Here is a 24,500-nt window from a genome sequence, read left to right as displayed (position 1 = left end):
TTTTTCAATATTGAGCTTTCGATTATTTATTATCTTATTAAATTGAAATAATAAATTTCGCTATAAAATATAATACAATACTACTGATAATTTAATTATCTAGATTTATTCTATTTATAATAATTGTTATTCTTTATTGTTATTCTCTATAAATTTTAAATATTATCTACTGATAAATTAATTGATAAAAATTATTGTTTTTTATCGAACATTCTACCATGGAGATGTAAAAATGTGTATCGATTCTACGCGGACGTTAGAGTCTGATAAAATTAGGTCAAGGTACAAGATCCCGGGTTTAGAAGTTGTCCAGGGTCGATAGCACCCACAGTGAAGCGGAAGGCAGAAATAGTTGGCCAGAACATAGGGATCTCCCTTAAGCTTTTGACCTTAATACAACATTCTACGTGAATTCGATAGATTAAAAGTATTGGAGTTTATCTTAAATTGTCTCGAACAAAAACAAAAAAGGAAAAAAGCAACAAGTTGATTCGAATCTCTCTTAATATAAAATTATATTGAAAAATAAAATATTTTTATATAATATACATATTATATAATCGATTATGTATATAAAAAATATCTTATACAAAAAATAATAATAAAACAAGTTATTACGTTTTATGAGTAAACTATACACTCACTTATAATAAAACATGAGTCAATCTTTTTTAGAGAGTATGATTAAAAACATATGTTTTGTCTCCGTAGAGAATTCATATATTATAACATTTCAAAAATAAATTCAATATTTTATAAATATAAGTTCTATTTATTTATAAAATTAAAAATTGATTAAAGTTTATTAAATAATAAATAAGAAAGTAAAAATAATCAATTTTTATCAAATTTTATATAAGTCAAATAAATAATAATATCAATGACAACTTTGTACTTTGCTCTTGTACTTTATATTCTAAAGGAAAATAATGATAGTTATATAGACACATGCTTTCAAATTTATTTAAATAGTGATGCGAAAAATAATATTATATATATTATTACTATATTTAAGATATTCGTAATTAACAATTTTTTTTCTATCTTATTTATAAATCTCCAATAAATTTATTGAAAAACATTTCTATATTATTTTCAATAAATATCTGAACAAATATATAATATGGACAAAAAAACAGGAAGTTAAGAATTCAGTTTAAACTTTCATGGGAAATTATTAAATTCTTCAACTACGCAATGCATAGAATGAATCATAAGGAAGTCTGAGAAGTTGTTCACCTTTATCAATTCCTTTGCATACAAGTATCTGTTCCTTCTCTTCTTTCACTATTCTCCATTTGTGTTTTGATGACTGCATATTTCAGGTCATATTTTTTTAATGATATCACACATTACTATTAGGAAATGTTTAATTTCACAAAAGTAAAATAAAATTTACTCAGTTTGTTTATTATCTTTTTACTTTTTTTGTTTTTGTTGTTTTTCAATAAAAAACAAATAAATATATTTTACAGAGCTTTGTATAAAAGCTTTAAAAAAAGTTCACAAAATTGTGCATTCTATGAAAACAAACCTATTAACGAAATTACGAAACACTTTCAACGCAACTCAAAGTAATTATTGATACATCTTTTTACGATAAGCGTTTCACGTTCCATTGACAAAGGTGCATTGACTCTAATATCACATAGGTGCAATGGCGCAAAGTTAAAGGTCAACAACTCAAGGAATCGATTCAACGCAAATTTCTGCCCCCATTTTTGGCGAAACAATTGATATTAAGAATTAATCTAATCGTTTCATCTATACATCGTTTATTTAATGAAATTCTAAAGAGATTGCTATATCAAACGTCACTTTCTCTCGTCTCTCGTATCGTTTGAAAAATATTAGGGCAAAAAAATTAAATCAACACTAGGAATTCTACGAATTCTCTATCTTTGAGAAGTGACTGGCACTTATCTGGGTCATTAACACCTCGAAAAAGAAACAAAGAACTTTTTCTCTCCCATTCATTAATTTCTATTTTATCTCTTATTACAGTTTTAATCGCTTATTTTATTTGTTATTTAAATTTTTATTCTAAAATTTTTCCGTAATTCTTTCTACAAGAAGAATATTTAACATTTCATATTTCATTTAAAAGTAAATGATATAATTATTCAAAATGTATTCAATAAATTAAACAGAGCATTTTATTTCAGTTTTTTCCTATATTTTACAAATATTCCATTACTAATAATAAGTTTAAATAATTAACGAGAATGAAATGCAGGTTTTTATTAATATCCCGATATTGTAAAAAAAAAAAACTTCATAAAATTTATTTTGAGGTGTATTATTGTATTATTATATAATCACAATAATCTTTCTCGCTCCAAGCCAAGAAACAGGGGAAAAAATTTCTCGAAGAATTTCGAACAGTCCCGAGATTTCGACCGATCTAATCCTTAATCTCGCAAGTTCCAAAGTTCTTAAAAATTAACCAAGATAAAAGCCTCTTCATCTGCACGTGGAATCAAAAACAAATGTTGAAAACAAAGCGGGCCATTACTTTCCATTCCGAAAGACAAAGAATGCAAAGAAAATTTGCATGCACGTCGAAGCCAAAGGTCGGCGGATACGAAAACCGTGAAATTGTTTATCGGACTATAGCGAAAGGGCAGAGATGCCCGGCGTCTGCGCGTCGCGACGCGTGCTATGTATAGCCAATGATACGTCTGGTGGCCGGGGCATCGGTTTCTTCGTGCGAATTATATGTTCATTGCAGGCTTGGTCATCGGCCAAGACGCACGGTATTATGTTCTCACCTTGGAAAAAAAAGCTTGCACCAGATTGAACAATACATCTCCCGACCCGAAAGGTGCATTATCCGGTGCATATATATATATTATTTAATCCTCGTTTCTTCTCGTCTTCGAATCGAACGGTCGCCATAATCAAACCGTTATCCTTTGAAATACCGCGACGGTGTTGAACATTCGAACAGACTCTTGTTGAGTAAAGAAAAAGAGAAAAAGAAAAAGAAAAGGAGAAAAATAAGAAATGAAGCGATTTGGAGAGGATTCTTGTTATTTCTTCTTGGATGATTAAAATCGCGTACAGCCAGTGGATAAAAGATACCGGGAGAGGAAGAGATCGATCGATTAGAAAATATTTTATGGAATAATGCGCGTGATTCTCAAGAAATAAAACGAAGGTGCACGTTCTTCGCCTGTGCCTGCAAGAAGCATTCTTTCCTCTGGAATTTGTACCGATAAGGGCGTGTGCATATCGCAGTTGCTGTTTATACAAGAAGGTAATTAGTGGTGGAATGTGTTCACATCAGTGTTGTCCCTTTATCTGTTTAAAACGCTTTCAGATGGATACTCTTCTTTCCTTTCCTTTTATTTTTTTCCCCCTCCCTTTTTTAGAAACATCCTTATAAAAAAGAAAAAACCATCATCTTTTGATCGATCATCTTAATTTAATGATTTCTCTCAATTTTGATAATATTCTATTTTTATTCATTTTTAAAAAAATAAAAAGAAAAATTTTACACGTTTCGTTTTTGCGTGTTGTATTCATACGGTGAATCTATAAATGTACCTTACTTGTCGAGCTTAAAGAATCGGTGAACGACAGAAATGGTCAATCTTTTGAAAAATTGAATAAAGACGTGATACCTCGACGAAATAAAATTTTTAAAATGCTATTATCAAAACTGAGAAGAGTTATTAAACCAAAAAAATTCATTTTATTATTTAACGTGTAATTGTTGTAATAGATTAATATCTCGTGCAACGATTGCAGAGAGCATTTTTACTCGTAAATTTTAAACCAGCCAATTTTTAAGTGCCTTTTCGAATAGTACGTGACAGATAAATGTCGATAATTTTGTGAATCGAATTTACTTTAGTCAAATAAGTTTCACAGCATAGTTCGTAAAATTATTGTTCGCAAAAGCTAGGATGCGTGATAAAAATTCTAGATAGCCTTTGATAAACGAGTAAAACGGTAAAACTACGCGTGAATATTCGATAAATACAATATTTGGGCGTTTAAGATTGTATGGTAAAGTCTAATAGCTGGAATAATCTCATTTGTCGAAAAAAGAAAAATTCATATTGCATTTTCATCTTTTCATTCATCATCATGCACTTGTTTAAAAATTGGAGTAAACTCGAAAGAAAGGGATTATTTTTAAACGTATGGATTAAAATTAGATCGTAAAATTAGTTCGTAGTGTATCATACTTCTTTGTCTTCTTTGATCAAAAAATAGCATTTGTTTTTATTTTTTAAAACAGATACATCTAAATATTTCGAGTAACTTTTTATTTATTTATTTTATTCTTAACACGATCAGCGATAAGAAAATGACAAAAATTTTAATACACGTTTTGAAAGGACATTTTAACTAAGAAAAAAAATTTTCGATATACCGATTCGAATATGATAAAAACGAAGGAATCTTGCGAGTATAAACATTTGATTTCCTTGGAATTATTTTTGCCTCACAATTATCATCGACTGTAGAAACACCGATGGTTTAATTATCGATAATTATTCTCGCAATCATTTTTTAATCGCGTTTACAATGTTTTCTTTTCGGCTAGGCGTTTTGAAAGATTACAACAGCAAATTGCCGTGAGTATTCCACAAGTTTACTTTCTGTATTTGGAACGCTCGGTCGTTAAACAAGTTCTTTGTCAGGCGGTTTGTGGTTATAAATTTCGTTGTAACATATACGAATGTTGAACGGACTTAATTAACAATGTGAGATAAAATGAAAGTATTGTTGAAAAATTCTAGTAGTTCTGGTTCGTCTACGAACGTTATGGATATTATAATTATGGAGAATTATGGAGATGGGAGGTAAAATTAATTTTGTTAAAAAAATTTTAATTCGTAACCCCAAATCGAGTCAGATTAAACATGTAGAATTTTTCAAAATTATCAAAAAATTATTATACAAATTGTGATTCGTTTAAAATTTAAGATTTAATATTATTTTTCATTACGCGTATTTTATGACCACGAATTGAGATACGTTAATATACAGTTTTATTTCCGAACTTTGGATTTGAATTTCGTTTTTTCATACGCTATGGGTCTCGAATGGTTACTAAGAAATTATTTTACGTGTGAAGTCATTGTTTCGCAAAATTGATAACGTAAAAGAAACAAGATACACCGAATGCGAGTACTTAGAATCATGGGGATAATCGATACATGTTTTCAAATAGTGAGGAAATTGCATGGAAGCAAAGTGATTTCTTATGTCTAAAATTCCTTTCGATGGAATCAGTTCGTTAAAATGAAATTCTTCGCGTAGGAAGAAAAATTTCCCTTTTTAACGTTATATTATCGTTTTTAAAAAGAAAATCAACATTTAATAAATAACATTCAGCTACTGGAAGATATTTTATTTTAAATGATTGCACGGAAAAATTTTAAAAATACTTTTTCTCTTTTGTGAATACATTTGTACAACACGTATTTTCTTAAATTTCCCTAAAAAAAATTTTTCTTTTCGAGCGTTATAACTTGTAAGCTATAGCTATAGTCATCAAGTAATTTACTTTTTACTGTGAATTTCTGCTCGTATTCGCGATACTAGCCTAATAATGGTGATTATAATTTTTTACGAACTGACGTCTGACCACTATAAGCATGTTCCACTTAAAGCAGTTAATTTTTACCTTAGCCATCTGTTTACTCGAACCGAATAAAAGAGTCAAAGACGGTATAAGTTATAAAAACTTGTCGATCCTATTTTATTTCAAAATTTTTTTTAAACGTTCAATTTATCCTTAAAAAAAAATTTACTTTAATTAGAATTAAAATTTTCTGATCTTCGATCTATTTTTTTTTTTTTTCTCCTCCGATTAATTAATACGATGTAACACGAATTACGTATTATCTATATTATCTCGTCCGTTATTATCATTTGCGAGTCATAAAAAAAAGAAAATGATGAAAAGCTATCGAAAGTGATAAAAAATCATTACTTCAGTATCAGCCGCGGATTTTGCGCATCGGAGCGCATACCCTCTTTTCCTCTCTCTCCTGGTGAGGGTGAGGGTTTGGCAGGGAATGTAGATCTCGGCGGCAAACTGTACACCGGAGCACAGAGTATTGATTATACGGTGGTAGCAACGTGGTGAACTTTAAAGAGGTTGCCTCAAGGGTATCAAATAAAAATTCGATGTCTTTTTTGGTTCTCGTTCTTTTTACCAGGGAAAATCGTCGGATAGAAGTTTTCTTAAATATTTATATTCCTTTCTATCTTCAGAAATCTAATTTTTCTGAATTGTACTCGACTCTTAATACCTCGACGATATTAATCGATATCGTGAATCATACGTAACTGTATTAAATTATCAAACTAACAAGATAATTTCAAAATTAAATCTAATAAACGATATATTGCATCATCTATTATTTGAATATGATTTAATTTGAACGAGCATACTTTCGAGCAGAATATCTTTCACCGATTATTATTTGCCCCTCGAAGAAAATAAATGGAATTCCATTGTGAGGCTTCTAAAAAAGAAAAAAAAAAGCGTAAGATTAAACGCTTCGCGGGATTTCCTCCATCGTGCGAAAACAATGCGAAATAGTCATCCGGACGAAGCGAATGTAATCGAAACGTAAGTGAAAAGTAAACGTGGGTCTCTCGTTACATTCAAATTCCATCGATCGAGGCGCGTTTTCCTCGAAGCGAGCCGGCTTGCACGCGTGGCGCGGCTCGAACAGGTGTAGGCAGGAATAATGGAGAACGATCGCGTTGCGCCTCGCAACGTTTATACGCGTCACATACACCCCGCTGTTTTTCAGGCGGCGCGGCATGAAATTACCAGCCGCGTGTTATGCGTGAAAACGCGAAACGTCGAACGGCGATCAACTGGAAAGGGAGGGTAAGCCGAGTTGTCGAGCGGTAAGCTGACACGCGCGTTTACAAACGGGGAGTATTTTCCCACCTCATCACGCGCGATCTCATCTTATGACTCAGATTGCGAAAATATTAACCGCCTGGGTTGGGTAAATGGCGGACTCTACGGTGACAGATATATCGTATACCTGCGTGTATATCTGCGGTTATAGTTCGCGTGCACCGATAATGGAAGATAACGTGCTAATCCTGCAGCGAATTCGCGGCTAGATATTTCGCTCTAAATTTTGCCAATAGTACGTGACCACCTATCTATATATACTGTGGGCCTGGCTCGAGCTCGAGTCGCGCGAACGACCAGATGGCGCTGCCAGATTTTTAACGGACAATTTCGTTCGACAACGAGATACTTGTGCGGCCTCGTAAGATCGGAAAAATCGAAGCGAATCTGATTAGATGCGATTACATCGATCGCGTTGAACACGTTTAATTCCAATGGCTTCGGTATGCGTTCTTGCTGCGTACTTCTCCCTCTCGTTAATCGAATAAATTGATTGTATTAGAAAAAGTAATGTAAGAAACGTTTAATATTCGACGTTGAATCGGGTTGGTTAGGATTTTGGGACGGGAGGAGGATTTTCGGCTTAGGAAAAGAGAATTATTTTTTAAAAAACGTGTCATTTATTCCACGGGAAGAAAAGTTTTGAATACGCTTTCCATTTGGCAAATAATAGAATCTCGTGTGGATAACGTTTCCTTCTGATAAGTGATCTCGTGTTTTATAAATATTCCGTGATCAATACGAAACAAAGCACTGTGAAAGTAGTTGTGTACATGTACTAAATTCATTTTAAATAAGATGATCGTATATTTTTAACGAAACTTGTCTTGGACTATTAATCGTGGCATTAATTGCAACTTCATTTTTATGTAAGAATATAGAATTACGCACACGCAGATATAACAATGAAAATAAAATTCTCTATTTTGCTAAGTTTATTACTCACTCGTTATCGTTATTATCGATAATTATATTCAAATGGAAAAATTTTCAAATAAATGTTTTTTTATATAAAAAAAAAAATTGTGTGTCCATTAATACAATCTGTTTTTCCACTTTACGGTCAACAAATTATTATGCGGAAGTCGTTCATTCGTCATATGTGATGCGTTCTGCGTTCGTATTGGCGAAATAGGATATTTTAAACGAATTGCATATTAGTATCAAGGCCATTTTAAATGTCTCATACTACTTAGGATGGTTGTGTAATCCTACTCCCTGCCATCTCATTAGGAACGCGGTTTTACCAAGCGAGGGTGATGATCGTTTCTTAATATGGCGGTTAAATTTATGAAAGTTCGTTCACCACGATAATCTTATTTTCAACAATGTTGCTTTACTCATCGATAAGTTTGCGTTTCCTGACACGTTTAACGACGATATGCCCGCTGAGTATTTATCTTCTTGCACCATTGAAATTTCATAGTAATATAAAACTCGGGGATCATATCATGTGTATCAACGATCGCTAAAAATTGTATTAATTAGGTAACGTTACAAAATTTGTTTTGCGATGTAAGCTCGAAATATCTGATATGATAAAACGAAATGGAACGTGGTGGTCGTCATTTTTCAATTCTGTTTGAGTTTAAAAATTATATTTAGAAATGATAAATTTAAGAAATTTGAGAATAGCTATTTTATGATGTGGATGATGATGAAAAATAAGATAAATCTTATTTTTATTGCTTCCTCTCTGAACATATAAAATATATCTTCCGGTTGAAATTATAATCTTTATCATTTTTATATTATTAACAATTTTCTTTATGTAAAGAAATATAGATAATTGGAGCACAGAGATATGGATAATTAGAGCACCAATGATCAAATATGCAATTGCAGCTGTCGGATAACACCTTGCAAATGTTTGAACAATAATATTTATTAGTTTTTCATGGAAGCATATGCAATTGTTGTGACCTCATCGTACTATCGCTATATAGATAATATAATATCTTCTCAATAAAATAATAAAATTTCAGATCAGATTTATTATATATTAAGAATAGATACTTTCTTTTTTTTTAAACATTATACTTTGCATATCTATATTATATAAGTTTTATTTTATATTCTAACAGAAAGCGCATGTTATACATAATCATGTATTTTTAAAACAGTCTTTAGAAAAACAGTGCAATATTTTTTTTATCAAATTCTCATTGTTTATTTATATTTTAATATTCTAGAAAAAAATACTAAGAGATATTAAAATATGTATAAATATATCGTACAAAGCTCCATTATAAATAGAATAGAAAAATTTACTGTTACGATGAAACAAAGATAAAAAAATTTCCATAAATGTAATTTCCTCCATTTTCAAGTTTACAGCGAATAAGAATTTCCTCCCGAATCAGGTTTCTTCGATTTTTTTATCTCTATTTATAATCCTTCGATTCGATCGATCATTATCTATATAGTTTTCAGTCTCTCTCTCTTCCTTATTACGTGGCACGACTTTTTCCTAGGATTCCCAATATATGTATCATCTTTCGATGATCGAACAACAGAAAAAAAAAAACCATTTAGTCAGCGAGGTTTATTCCATTCTTGCCTTGTCCAATGGGTCGTCACACGTACACGATACACATCCTTACACTTACATATGTGTGCGTGTCAAAAGATTAATCACGTGATTCCTTGCAGACAGGATGCTGGTGGTCGGTTTTGAAACCACAAAAGCGCATCGATTTACTGCCAGTCGGTTCATTCTTTGAGTATCTCTCGCGCAACACGTGTTTTGATAGTGACGCTAGTATCGGTTCTATCGTGTTACGAATCGTTTGCTCTTTAACAACGATAAAGTTTAAATGATCTAATATATTTTTCTTGTCTTAGAAAAATAAATTAGTGGAATCGTGATCATTTCGATTCTTTGGCTGTAATTATAACCTCTATGCTTGATAACCTAGTGAGAGTTTATTGTTGTTGTTGTTATAACATAATTATCTTATGGTTACGTTGTGTTATCAATTCTTAAATGTTGTTTACAAATTTCAAGTGTTTTATAATGAAAATTTTCTGATATATATAAACTTACTCTACACACATACACACACATATATATATATTAAAAATTTATATTAAATAAAAAATTAACAAATTTTTGATAGTTATATAGTGCATTTGTTTGCTTATTTGTATTCAATAAATGAATTCTTATATTTAAAAATTGAAGATAAAATATTAGTATATTACTAACAATTAAATATAAAAAAATAGTTAAATATAAAGTGCTAAGTGGTATATATATATATATATATATACATATATAGAGTATAGAATATCAGTTATCTTGGAAAAACAAAGGAAATATATTACAATCTTTATTGCAAAATCTTACAAGTACGATTAATTTTTAATAATTACAGCTGAAGAATTTATGAATAACAAAAGAGTTGAAAAATTGCCCTATTTACTAGAGATTTTCTCGTTGAGATGAACCTGAGATACATATGTCTCGTCAGTTACAATTAATGATATCTGAACTGTTATCTTGTCGCGACTTGATGACATCTGAATTTCTCGACTGTTTTGCGTGTAGTGTGTTGTGGGTTGCCAGCGAATGGATCATTTCCTTTTTATTCGCGTTCTTCTCTAGGAATCGTGAAGAAAGGATCGATATCAACTCCATAAACATGAGATTATTTACATTTTGGAAGAAACGATCGGATAAAGAAGCTGGAGCTCGAGGTGAGAATGGAATTTTAGTTATGAAATTGTAAAATTTAAAGCAAAGTTAAAAAAGAAAAATGAAGATTTGTAGAATCTGTATGTAGATGGTATTTTAATTCACTATTTTAAATATTGCCCATAAATGATTTATAGGGAAAAAATAGTTATAAATAAATCGTAAATCGCTATTTTATCATCCGAAAAAATAAAAATAGATAATAATAGCGTCACGCGTATGGCATACGTGTATAATTTTCTTGAAACAGCACCATGTTAATAGTTTAAGAGTTTTATGATGGTATAATATAAAATAACTTCTTTGAAAATATAATTATACACTCAATCGTAACGAGCATACAAAATCTTCCACGACTCGGCGAACAAAAAACACATTGTTCCATCCAGGGACTGAGTATCCTGGTTCGTTTAATTTGACATTGAGTACCTTAAAAAAAAAAGCATGGTTCCTTCAAGGCCATGTCGATACAATTCTATTAACAAGTAATTTTCGCACATTTTACCATTGTAAAGATCTCTATAATGTCGCAAGTCAATTTACACGTGTCTTCATTGATGCCATATGATTGTATAGCTTTTATCGTTTCTTGAATATGAATTGAATATTCCTCCATATGAGTCAAACTATGCTATGTCGTGAGATGAATTTTTCATCATAAGTAATACAATTTGTTTTGTTCTTAAATCTCTAATTACTACATATTTGTTTATCCGTCGTTCCTTAGATATTCGTTTTTTTTTATCACACTTTCTGTCATAAAAACGAGACATTATCTTCTAAATTTATTAACAAAAGAAAAAAATTAATTCATAAATTAAATATAAAATAAAATATGTACAAATCTCTCGCGATCTTTATTTTAATTCAATTTGAAAAGGTAATAAATTTTTCATAAAGAAATTAATTTATTTGTACACGAGTGACGGATATCAAATATCTTTTATTTTTATTTTTTCGCGTGAAAAAAGGAAGTGACGCGTGTATAAATAAGACGAATCCAAGTCTTGACGAAAAGTATTCTGCATATACAGAACGTTAATTACGATTTCAAGGCTCTTCAATATTCGCACGTTCTTATTTCGTTCCAACATTTTCTTTTTTTTCCCCCATTTTTCCTTTTTCCTTTTTTTCGCCTCTTGCTTACATTTTTCGCTTTCATCGGATATTGTCATTGCGTTAAGATTTTATCATTGCCTCTACTAGAGCGTGACGAATGAACAGGAACAAAAAGGAGATTCCAAAAGCGGCAAGAGATCTCGAGATCGTGGTATAATTCATTGTTAAGTTCCACTTTTTTTCGCATTTTGAACGAAATTAACGAACATAATACTTCAGATTCTTAGATCGTTGCATAATAAATGTAATATCGAGATCAATGGTGTCAACGATTATTAGATTGAAAGGAAAGGTTATATAGATTTCTTATAAGATATTTGAGTAGCACAAATGTGCTGTCCTCATTAGTTATAATTATCTAATACTTTATCTAATACTTTGAAACATATTTTTGTTTGTGCCAACAGAAAAATAAATTAAACTTGATCCAATGAGATTTTATAACTTTATTTAAAAGATAAAAGTGAAAAGCAAAGTTTTAAATATTTCAATATATTATTTTAAAAAGTGAAAAAGTACTAAGATATAGGATGAATTCACGTATCTATTGAAATTGGAGTGTTTCTTGATATTTACTTGAGTCATAACTCTTTTTATAAAAACCAAATAGCCTCATAATATTTCTTCCTTTTGTATTTGCATAAAAATCAGTACTATAATAATAGTTAAACGCTTGTCGTAACTGTTCTTTCTTCCTTTTTTCTTTTTTTAAGCTTTTACGTGCAATGTTTAAGTATAATTTCAAGTTAAAAATTTAAAAAGAATATATATAATTATCAGAATTAAATATTTAAATTGACGTATCTGCAGTGATCGCAATTCTTCAATTCGCTCAAATACCGTTATGTGGGTCATAGATTGGTTTTAAATACAAGAAAAGGAAATTATATGCGGGCGAAGATAAATTAAACAGAAGTACTTCACTGATTCAATTGTGATTCGATTTAATCGTGAATGGCAAACTCGAAACATTGTTAATCCTCAAAAAGATCTTATTATTATCTCTATTGTTTCCCATCTTAATATTTTTCTCTCTGGTGAAAATTTAATATAAAATTATGCCTTATACCTTTAACGAAGATATTACATAAATAATCGATTCAATGGATACGAAAATTCTTCAATACTCTTACATCACAAAAAGAGATTGCACTCGTCTCATTTTGTTTCTTATTACGATAAATTTTCTAGACGATATTGAAGATTCATTTTCTCATTGTACTACAACATGATGTTACATAAGTAAATAGATCATTACTGCAACTATTCTTCATCGGATATGTATCGTTCGTTGTCGACAAATTTTCTTTGTAAAACTCATAAATATATATTGTATTTATTTTATACTTCACCTTCATATCATATTCTTTCATTCTTATTTCCTGCCCGTGCTAAAAATATACATCGATAAGAATAAAAATATGAATTCGATGAAGATAAATGTTAAAAATAAACAAACGACAACGAGATAAATTTAATCAAAATATTCCATTTTTATTTGCTTTTCAATTTGCGAGTGCATCGTATAATTCGTAATATCGTATTATCGTATTAAAATATTTATTTTAAAAGTGCATATTTGATAAGTGTTATCTGTAAAAATGGAACGTGTTAATTGTTCCATTAAATATTATTAGGTTTACTTACGATTGAAACGGCGATTACTTTTCCTCCGATTGTGAAGGAAATGAATGGCCATTGACAGAATGGGATAGCGCGAAAGAAAAAAGTAAACGCATGAAAGTTTTACGAGTTTCTTCCAACGTTCGTTCCATTCAAATAAATTCACAATCGATAACGCTTCTTCATTTACAAGGAAGAAAGCGCAAAATACGTTGTAAGTTTTCAAAAATTTTTTTTCTCCCTCCCTCGAGAAGCCCAATTTAACTCCAATTTAATTTTTTACCATTTTCCTTCCTCCATTCCTCCTTCGCAACATGTCGTAACGCGTGCGTTTTTTTGTCATACAAATTCACGCACCGCTTTTTACCATTTGCTGTGATAAGTTGCTCGACAAGAATATATACGTAATAACGAGAGACAATAATATTATGTACCGCAATAGACTTCGAGGCCACGATCGTTGCACACGCCTACGAAGAAAAATGTCGAAATATTTCTCGCGAAACGCTGTACCAATTGCATCGATTACACGCTTTTTCGTTATCCAAAAATTCGTCTCTCCTTCCCTTTTTGCCTGTCTGAAAATAAGAAAAATCGTGTCCTTTTAATACGATGATTCGCGAGAAATTTTAATTCAAGTCGATCAAGAATTATTAAAACGTGTAATGCTTCCCTATGATTTATACAATTTTTATTATTCAAGATACGCTTTGTACATCAGTTCAACAAATATCGGTTCAAAAATTATTATAGTATTTCGGTTGGCCGTAGTTTACAATACAAACAAAATTATCTCTTCAAGTTTGAATTTCAAGTTTGTCGGAATTGTAACTATTTATTTATCCTTTTCACTCTTTCTTTTTTTTTTTTATCATAAAACAAATTCAATTCCTATGAATAATTTTTATTTTAATATAAAGATACATTTCTGGTTCGTTAAAAACAGGAAATCGGAAAGATGTTCGATATCGTTTGAACAGGCGCTTGTGTAATATTGATAATATTGATTACGAGCCAAACATTAATAAAAGCACGGGAGTGAATAAGTTGTAGAACGTGATACGCTCGATGTAAAAATAAATCGCATCAAGTCTGTATCACATATAATATAAGTGCTCATTATTATTCGTAGCGCATACTGATCGACATGTTTGAATCTAGTTAATGCAACCGTGAGAAATTAAATACGTGCATTGGATAACATATATATATAGATGTTTATACCTCGATGTTATACCTCGGTGCTTAACTGTACTATCTGACGCATAATTTGAAACAGTTAGAAAATTAAAAATCTTTTTTTAACAAAATATAATATGTATATATTTTTTTTTTCGTTTTATCCTCTCTGAAATATAAACGTAAAGTCATTTCGTATATTATTTCTATTCAATTTTGTACTCGTACAATTAAGCGTTCATATTTACATACATCTGAGAAGATAAAAGCACATAGATGCCTATAAAATGAAGAAATTAATCTCAATTAAATTAAAAGGCCGCGTTGGAGCTCGTTTAACTTAATTATCCATGTACACACATACGCGTATCGTATTAATTACTTCTAGTACCGTTATTGCGTAAAATTTTACTAAACAAATAGTAAAAAAAGAAAAAAAAATCCACGTAAAACGTATTTCCAAGAAGTAATAAAAATTACGATTGATTTAATGAATAAAAGAACGAGTAAATTAATTTTTGTAAATATATATATATATATATAATTTAAAATTGCTGAAGAAAATATGAATCGAGGAACAAAATGTTGAATTGTACGTTCAATTGAAAACAAGACGGTATGGTGCGTGTTTCTTTACGTTTCTGAATTAAGATTAGCGCGGATAATTTGGAGAGAGTTCATTGGCGCCAAGATTCTCAAGGTTACATTCGCCTCCATGCGATATTTTTGGGGCGAGAGAAATTTTTTACTAAAATTATTTGATCTCCGTCCACCTAAATTCTTCCCACTGGTGGCTCTAATTTTAACGGGACCACGAGATTTCACGAGGGAAGATAGATATTTTTTTCCTTTTTCTCTTTCTTCCTCTCGACGAATTAATTTCACGAAAATTTCTTCGCGATCACAAACAAAATTAATAACAAATATATATTTTAGTTATGATCAAAGTGAGAATTGAGATAAAAAAAAATTGAATTATGAGAAAGAAATAGAGATAAAAGAGGTAAAATGAGTATATGGAAGATCTTCTTTGTAGATAAATCCTTTATTATTTTCCATTATGCGCAAAGGCCTTGACTATGGCCTTTAAATGTAGAATCTCTCATGCATCTCTCGGAAATTTCAATCAAATTAACGCATTGCTAATTATTCGTTAGAAATGCAAAACTGTGTTAACACACTTTGAAGATTTCTTGTTCTCTGTTTTATAGAGGAAAAAAAAAAAAAAAGGAGGGAAATGAGACATAATTGTCGTTTCGAATGAAAGAAACAACGTTCAAACGTTGGCACGTAGAAATTGTGAACCTGTTTGTATTTTGAGCGAAAATGTGTTATTCTTTCATCTCTGATGAAGAGAACGCGAAAAGAAATGACGAGAGAAAATGCGAAAATATACATATTTTTTTTTATTAAAATTAAAACGATAATTAAGACACGTCGTTTTTTAAATAGCTTTTACGAATATAAATAATTTCGCATAATGCAAACGAGAGATAATCTTTTTTTTAATATTTTTCTAAAAATTATTATCAGATACCACATAAAATACATCGTAAAACTGCACCGCTATGGATGTATTATTATAAACACAGTTACAAGATCATTGTTTTTAGATATTGGATATTTGTTACAAGACACGTTGTATACGTATACACCAGTCATCAATTTATAGTGGTATGAATATCTATTATGTATTGCATCAAACAATAAAATCCAAAGCATATTTTCTATATTTCGAGGTATTATCGATAAAGACTTTCTAATGACGTAACGAAAAATATTCAAATTTCACAACATACTTTCCATCAAATGCTTAAAAAAGAACATTCATCAAGAGTTTCCAATAAAATCGAGAAAAAAGTCGATCAAATTCTTTTTCAACCAAATATCTATTTCAATTTATTTTAGATATTTTCGCTCAGAGATTAGACCCTCTCCGATAAAAATTTGAATCGATTAGATTCAACCTTTAGTTATATTCTTTCAGATCCAACTACTGTTATTTCCAAACTGAACTATTTCTAATTTTTCTTTATTCTTTTCAATGATGTTTTAATCTCAGGACCATCACAATAATAAAAATAAATAAATTCAAACCTGTTTTTTTCACTATCATTAATCAGAATTAAAGCTGCAACAGTAGCATTTTTCTCGGCGATAAACGGAACAAAACAATCCGCTTCCTTTTTTCTCCCCTCCCCCATCCTTCTCCATTCCAAAAGGTCCCGGGACGGTTCGAGGTATCGATAAGGTGTTTTCTCTCGTGTGTATATCGAGGGGGGGACATTCCACGGCGCTTAGGACCTTTGCCCGTTGTTTATAAATAATTGTCGTCGCACTCGATAAAACGTAACCGTATACATTTGTATTAAAACGTATTCCCCCGTATATACTGACTCATTCATCGCAGTCGCACGAGTCCGATCGATCTGTCAGTCGAGCGAGACTGCCCGCTCTGAAAGGGTTGCTGCCTTCCATTCCCGCATCGATCGAATCGATTTACACGCGAATATTGTTCCCTAAAAATAGCAATGAAATCCGCCCAAAATCGTAACTTTTGAATACGAGGCGGGAAGATAAAGATAAGAGACGGACTTAGATCTGATTAACGAGGAGGAGAATCGATGTAAAGATACATCGTAATGCGTATTTGTTCATCCCTATCGTTGGGAATGAAAGAGTGAGGGGGAGTTAGTGAAGGGTTGAGTGAAGGGAAAGTGCGGTAAAAGTTTAAAAATTTGACAAATGTAATTTGTACGGGATGCAATTGTCGATAAATTAATCGATAAATCGAATAAGTTTAAATCGGATATTGAAAAGTAATATATCGAGGAATCGAGTGTCGGGTTAAATGCAAAATCCAAGAATCGATTTTATGCATTTAAAAATTGTATCGGTAATGTTAAAGGGTGACAGTTTTATGATGTGCATTATCAGTATGACTATCGCTTACAATAATGGTAAGATGGAAGATTTAAAAATTTGTTTTAATTTATGTTTTTCACTTTTGATTCCTTGAATTTCTGCACTTCTTAATATACATAAACATCGATAAACAGGGATATTATCGATGTACATCTCTAAAATTTGCTAACTGTAATAAAAGAAATAATTGCAAATTAATTATTTTTGATTTCTTTTTGTGTACCAGTCGTCAGTTTGACGAAAGACAATCAGCGGATAATCAAACGTAAAATGCTATCTACAGTGAGCATGCCAAACCCTTGTATGATTTAGATACTGTAGCTTTTCTGTACTGTAATATTTACCCAGCAAAATATCATTAGGTTGTACGATAAAAGCGTAAAAATAAAAAGTCGAACTCATTTCTGATTTCTGGTCTATTTCGCGAAACAGTTATATATATATAAATGATACTAGATACTTGTTATCTACCTTCGGAAGGATAAATTTGTGTGTTCTATTACGTACTTCGAATTTCTATTTCTTCCATTACATAAAAATTCAAGAAAAGAGACTTCAATCAGATGGAATCAGGGTATTTTATTAAATTTTATCAAATTGATCGCGAATTTCATCATGTTTCTTCGATCGTTATTTGCCAACATTATACAAATTTTTATTTCGCAAGCAAAGAAATTAAAAATTTTAATTCGTTTTGCAGCACGATCTCTTCAAAGTTTCGGTTCGTCTCGAGTTTCTTATACACGTTTTTTCTTTTTTTTTTTCAGGCGACAGCTCACGATGCATCGAGTTTGAAAGGTCGCGACAAAAGATTCGGGAGGGTATACGGAATCGAATTTACTCGAGGACCATAATACTCCCTGTAATCGCGCGCCACTCTTCGAAAGAAATCGCGATCCTTCGAAACTCGACGAAAGACATGTCTCAAGTTCCTCTTATCGCCGCCGAAGAAACTTCAACAACGGAATCCCCAACTTGTAATATGGTGATTCTCGAGGTAAAGAAAGAAAAACAAGAAAAGAGAGAAAGAAAAAAATATATTCGAGTATTACAATTTTTCTATTTCGTAACGTCTCTTATTTGTTATTTGTTTACTTTTTTTTTTACAATTTTTTTACTTTTATCAAAATTTTATCCACGATTTTATTTCACCAATTTTTTTTTTCATCTTTTATCAATCAATTCATTTCATTCAAAAATATACAGCGACTAAAAAAATATTTTCATTTAATTTTTTGATTTAATATAATTTCTGGTAAAATCTGTATGGATCCAAAACATCGTGAAACTCGAAGAAAATTTCTTTTTATTGAATGTAGGCCGGTCTACCTGGAGACACATGGAGATACTGCGTAGAAAGGGAACGGCTAGCTGAAAGATCAGAATGGTTTCGCGCGATGCTCGTTGGTCCTCTCGCACCTGCACCCAGCGATCCTCCGCCTCTTTTGAAACTTCAACACGTGGAAAAAAGAGCCTTCGATTATCTGCTCAGGTAAATACGTGATTGATCGAAGTGTTGAGAATTATATCGATATCATGATTAGTTTCAATATTTGCCTTGGGAAATTAATTTTTTTTTTTTAAAGGAATGTTTTATAAAATATTCCATTGATTGATTTTTTTGTTTTATTTTACAATATTTTAAAGATAATTAATAAAAATATTTTTATCAAAATAAAAACTTTGTTTGAAAGTTTCTTTAAAAAAAAAGTCACTGCGCTATTATGGCAACGTCTATATATACATTGACAATAATTGGTACAATCGCCTATTTTTGGATGTTCATTTTAATAACATTCTCGCTAATAATTTGTTGCAAACGAAGAATGATTAAATCTCAGTGTCATAGAAAAAAATATTGCAAATATTGTAAATTTCGAAAAAGTTCATATTAGAATTTACAAAATTCGAATTGGTCAATCTAAATCTCAACAGAAAATATTTGATACAAAATATATTTTATATTCAACAGTAGTAATATGTAATTAAAAAAATAAGAATATATCAAGAAAAGATTAATATTTTACAAATTTTTCTTCGAAAGAAGAAAAGAATATTAAATATATATATATATATATTAAAGTATCGAACAAATATGAATAAAAAAATTGTTTAAGAAATGTGAAAAAAGTATGGTTAAAAATTTCCAATTCGATAATACAAATGTCTCAAGGCAACTGTTTTCCTTCGCACCAAGTCGAAGTTCATCTCTTCTTTGCAGATATCTTCTCGACGAGCCGATCAATTTTCAATCTGTATCCACTGCTAGAGCAACCCTCGATGCGGCTCATCAATATCTTTGTCCAGAATTGGCACGACTTGCTGTTCAATATCTCGAAAGAAATCTGAACTCGAACACTGTGCTCGAAATCTATCAAGGTCTTAGTCTTTATGCGAACCACATAACCTCTGGTCTCAATCGATCGTCGAATTTACCCACAGCTCCTCCGGCACCTGGAGACGATGCTGGTGAAATAGGTATTATTTTTAAATCATTTTTAACGTTCAAATCTTTTTACCTGACGAAAATTACAATTTTTAACTATCTAAATTTCTATCTAAATTCTTGATTTCGATTATAAATATACATACGAATAACCTTAACCTCCAATCGTGATGTTATTTTCTTTCATATATCGATATTTTTTTAAATTTCATTCTCTCTAAATTTCTTGTCGATAGGTTACCTTTTTCGGAAGAATATCCAATAGAGATACCATTAACCAATTCCAACATCTACTAAATTCCCTTTTCTCCTTCCCCAGGATTAGAACGAATGATTAAAAGCTTGAAATCTTAGCCGCAGTCTGTACGCGACTTCTGACCGCTTGTTTGAACGTGATCGACTCGGAACCAGAGGCGGTCTTCGACCAGGAACATTTTGAGGAATTGAACTCCGCCGAGGTCGAAGAATTGGCATGTCGTGACAGCTTGAGATTGGCCAACGAATCCACGCTGTTTCACGCTTTGGACAGGTGGGCAGCGTCTGAGTGCAGAAGAAACGGTGTCGAGCCATCGGCTAGCAATAAAAGATCCGCTTTGTCCGATGATGTATGGTACAGCGTTCGGTATCCTCTTATGACTGACAGAGAATTCATCGAAGGCCCTATGGCAAGTGGAATCCTCTCGAGCGAGGAGTCGGCTTATATCGTGGCTAGAATTTTGGGACATACGAGAAATGACGAGAATGAAGAGGTATGTTAACATTTTTTTGTTAACCGTGAATTTGTATCGTCCAAAGAGTTGGTCACTGAAAAGAGTTTATTTATTCAAATTTTTTTAATGATCAAAAATCGCCAAGATACGCATTGTTTGTTTCTATTTGTTGTTATTTCTTATATTACCGTTAATCTTCCGCAATTGGATAAGAGTCATATTGTTCGAGGTGTTATCGCAGTGAAAGTGAAATACACTTTAGTTATCAGGAGTTAGTTACTTATCTTACTGCTGAATACCGCGTTCATGATCAGTATCAGTCAGTATAAATCGTGCTATCAGTCCATGGTTCATTGATTTAATAGTGTGTCCAAATTCTATCTAAACTATATACTATATAACTATATCTAATTATCGAATCCTGCATTTAATTTTTCGACTATTTTTTGTATAATATATTGACATTTAACAAGTGTTATTTTATATATATATATATATTTTTAATATCAAATTAAAAATTGAAGAAGATAAAATAACAAAATCTTACTTATATGTATACTTTGCAAGAGAAAACAAAAAATTAGATAATAAATTTTATTTTCGTAGTGTGTTGAAGTATTTACTCACAAAGTTCAATATGACAGTTAGAAAGTACAGAATAAATAATAAATCAGAAGATATGAAATCAAATGGGATATACTATAATAAACGTAGAAGAACGGTAAATAAATTTATATTTTGAATATAACTTATATTATCTTATAAAAATTCCAATACATTTTGAAATATTTTTTATTAAATATAGAATAAATTTTATTTTTGCTAAAAATTCATTTTATTAGTACTTTAAAAATAAAGATATCAATGTATTCATCATTTAAAAAAAATTTAATAAAATTTAATAAAACAATAAAGAGAAATCAAAACTTTTTTCAAAAATTTTACATTTTATTTGAAACATAATTAAAAGTAAATATTTTTATTGTTCTAAATAATCATATAAAAAAGATTTATATTATTTTTAGCTCAGAAATTCGATCGGTGGACCATTACCCAGGTTAACCAGCACGCCAAGAGTCGGTGTTAGGACGTACGAGGATCAAAGCTGCAGAATGTCAAAACCAGGAAAGAAAGAATGCCAGGACAATCGAAAAAATAGAAGAAAGGAATGTGCAACTCAAGGCCAGAGAACTTGTGCGAGAATTGGTAATTGTCTCGTACGAGTTCTCGCGTGTATTTTCGATTGAACGACAAAGAGAGCCAAGATAAAGAGGAATCGATGAAATCGGCAGATTCTTGAATCTCCCACCGAAAATTAAATTTCTTTTTTACCGAGTCTTTTGTAACGTATTATGGTGTAAAACATTCTGATTTTTTGACTCACTGATTTAGATGCTAAGGATAATGATTCTGCGTTGAATCGATATCAAGAATCATTTGTTACCGTATCACTGAAATATCGTTCAGAGCTTACAGATCTCGTTTCGTTTTCATATTTGTTCTTTTTTTTTTTCCTTTTTTATTTTATTTTTGCAAATAATCGTTATACAATGACAAGAAAGCTGAAAGAGGCTGAAATTTAATTATGAATTATATGTTAATAATGTCGTTTTTCGTTAGTTTTATATATAAGCTTTTAGATATGACGTTCCTCCTTGAGATGAGATATATTCTTAGAGTAGAAAAACGAATTTTATATGATTGAAATGTTTTCGAATTTTAAATGACTGTTTTGTGGTTTACATATTTTATCATTTTCATTTTCTTTTATAGAGATATTTACTTGTTATATAATCACAATAAATTTTGATAAAAAAGAATTTTTAATTTCAAAAATAATACGATGATGATTTCATACATTTCATACAGAAATAACATTTGCTTGACTTTTCCTATAGAATAATAATATTCATGTTATATTGATCTTTTTTAAATTATGTTGCATATAAAGCAAATATTTATAAACTTCTTGATAATAGTTTAACATTGATATGATGTTGAAGAAGAAACTTATTTGAAAATCGTATTTTTAAGTTATTATTTTAAAATAGATCAATTCTAAAAAAAAAAAAAATATTGATAAAAAGTATTATATCTTGAAATTCGTATCATTTATAGGGTCAAATGATATGATAATATCAAGTATGATTAATTTCATATCTATTTAAAATTTTATTCGTTATCTTTGATACAAAATTTTACACGACTTTTAAGAATAAGTTTTCAAAAAAATGTTTAAAAAGTATTTATAATTCTATATATCAAAAACTAAAAATTCCATACAGATAACTTTTTTATGTGATTTCTTAATTTTTTTCTATATTAATTCATATATTAATATTTTTAATGAAAATAAAGATAAAAAGAAACACCAAAAATTTTTTGTAAAAATAATAGTCAACCTGTATGGAACTCTTAGTTTTTCATTGTCACTATTACCTGTATCTTGTTGTATGTTAATGCTATTTTCGTTGTGTTCATAATTGCTGTTCAAAATATAGTATAGCATTTAAATTATGAGTTAAAGTGTGGAACCATGGCTGGTCCGTGTGAATGTGCGACGTTCAACAGTGTAAATTTCATTTTTACAATAATTTTTCTATGCGCTATATCAAATTATTGTAAACAGTAATGCTTAGATTACATTTTTCACAACTATCATTTCTTTCAAGATTTTATATGTTTATAATATCTTGAACGTCCACTTCAATTATTTCATTTAAAACAGCTCCGAGTTATCTCTTTGTTATAATAAGTAAATGTTGAGCTTAAATTTTAAAGGGTAAAATCAACTTAGAGTTAGTATGATTAATATATTTGGTTTAAATTTAATATACACTTGATCAATTTGTTTAAAGAATTTCTATAGCTAAAATTCTAATTTAAATATTCATTTAAAAAAATATTAAAATTATTATCCTTTATTAGATACAAAAATTATTATCGTATGATTGTTATAAAGATAAATAGTACAAAATTTAAATATTCTTATGCGCTTTTAAATCTTAACATAGTTTTTATATTTATTTAATTATTGAACATGTAATGTAAAATTTAAATTAATTTTATATTAATACATGAATAATATATGAATAATATTATATTTACATTTTTAGATTTTTATTCTTTTTTAGCCAATATATATATATTTTTCTATTAGAAATTATTAGGATTAATTAAAAATCATCAAGTGTTTATGTTTAAACCGAATATAATATATAATTGTTAACATCGAATTTTATTAGTAAATATGATATCACATCATTATAATAGATGTAAAAAATCGTGATTATTGAAGCGATATTCATCGTTTTCACGTTAATTGTCATATTCGTTTAACAAGCACCTTTCGCGAGCTAATGTCATAAATAGCCGCGTAGGCGTTTATTGTCGTTACCATTATGTATTAGTCATTAAATCTCGTGTTGCTATTTGATCGGTTAAATTTTATTCATTGCGACTCGTATTCAGATTACGTTAAGATCGAATGTGATTATACGAGTATCGCTAAGTCTATTGTGTGTTGAAGATTATTTACAAATCGATAGAATATTATAATCTGATTGATTATTTGTTCAAATTTATTCAATCGAATTGGTTATAAAAACAAATAAATTCATTTTAAATCATTGATTATTTATAATAGCTTCTATAAATTGTGTGTGATAATATTTTTCAATTCATTTTATATATTTCTGTAAACCAAGAAAAAATTGAAAAAAAAAATTGCAAATGTAATGAATTCTAGTGAAAATAAAATGAGCATAAAAATCTTAATATTAATTTTCATTAGAAATCCAAAATGTAATAATCTATATTTTTTATTAAAAATTTAGACATATTATTAAATAATTTTAAATTAATTTTAAATTTTAAAATATTAAATATAATTTTAAAAAA

The 24,500-nt window shown here is 29.9% G+C and overlaps 1 protein-coding gene across 6 annotated transcripts; it reads left to right on the top strand.

Moving 5' to 3' along the window:
• Positions 1-4,495: 4,495 nt before the first annotated feature.
• LOC107992815 (BTB/POZ domain-containing protein 6-B) lies at positions 4,496-24,377 on the top strand. 6 transcript variants are annotated; one of them, XM_062083189.1, is made up of 7 exons: positions 9,606-9,788; positions 10,330-10,600; positions 18,212-18,441; positions 18,764-18,936; positions 19,666-19,922; positions 20,245-20,639; positions 21,626-24,377. In XM_062083189.1, the coding sequence occupies exons 2-7, from the start codon at positions 10,363-10,365 to the stop codon at positions 21,845-21,847; spliced, it is 1,515 nt and encodes a 504-aa protein (XP_061939173.1). In that variant the 5' UTR covers positions 9,606-9,788; positions 10,330-10,362; the 3' UTR covers positions 21,848-24,377. The 6 variants fall into 6 exon arrangements, with proteins under 6 accessions (XP_061939184.1, XP_061939173.1, XP_061939165.1 ...); XM_062083181.1 differs by having other exon boundaries at positions 9,606-9,818; XM_062083194.1 differs by having other exon boundaries at positions 9,608-9,788; positions 10,279-10,600.
• Positions 24,378-24,500: the final 123 nt, after the last annotated feature.

The sequence above is a fragment of the Apis cerana genome, linkage group LG1 (genome assembly GCF_029169275.1).
Source record: "Apis cerana isolate GH-2021 linkage group LG1, AcerK_1.0, whole genome shotgun sequence".
Lineage (NCBI taxonomy): Eukaryota > Metazoa > Arthropoda > Insecta > Hymenoptera > Apidae > Apis > Apis cerana.
Note: the sequence above shows the minus strand (reverse complement) of the source record. Positions and strands in the feature narration are given on the sequence as shown.

Excerpts from the sequence above, each read along its gene's own strand:
- LOC107992815 (XM_062083189.1), top strand. The coding sequence starts at position 10,363 with ATGTCTCGTCAGTTACAATTAATGATATCTGAACTGTTATCTTGTCGC. Across the intron at positions 18,937-19,665 it reads GCCTTCGATTATCTGCTCAG|ATATCTTCTCGACGAGCCGA; the intron begins GTAAATACGTGA and ends TCTTCTTTGCAG. Across the intron at positions 20,640-21,625 it reads GAAATGACGAGAATGAAGAG|CTCAGAAATTCGATCGGTGG; the intron begins GTATGTTAACAT and ends TATTATTTTTAG.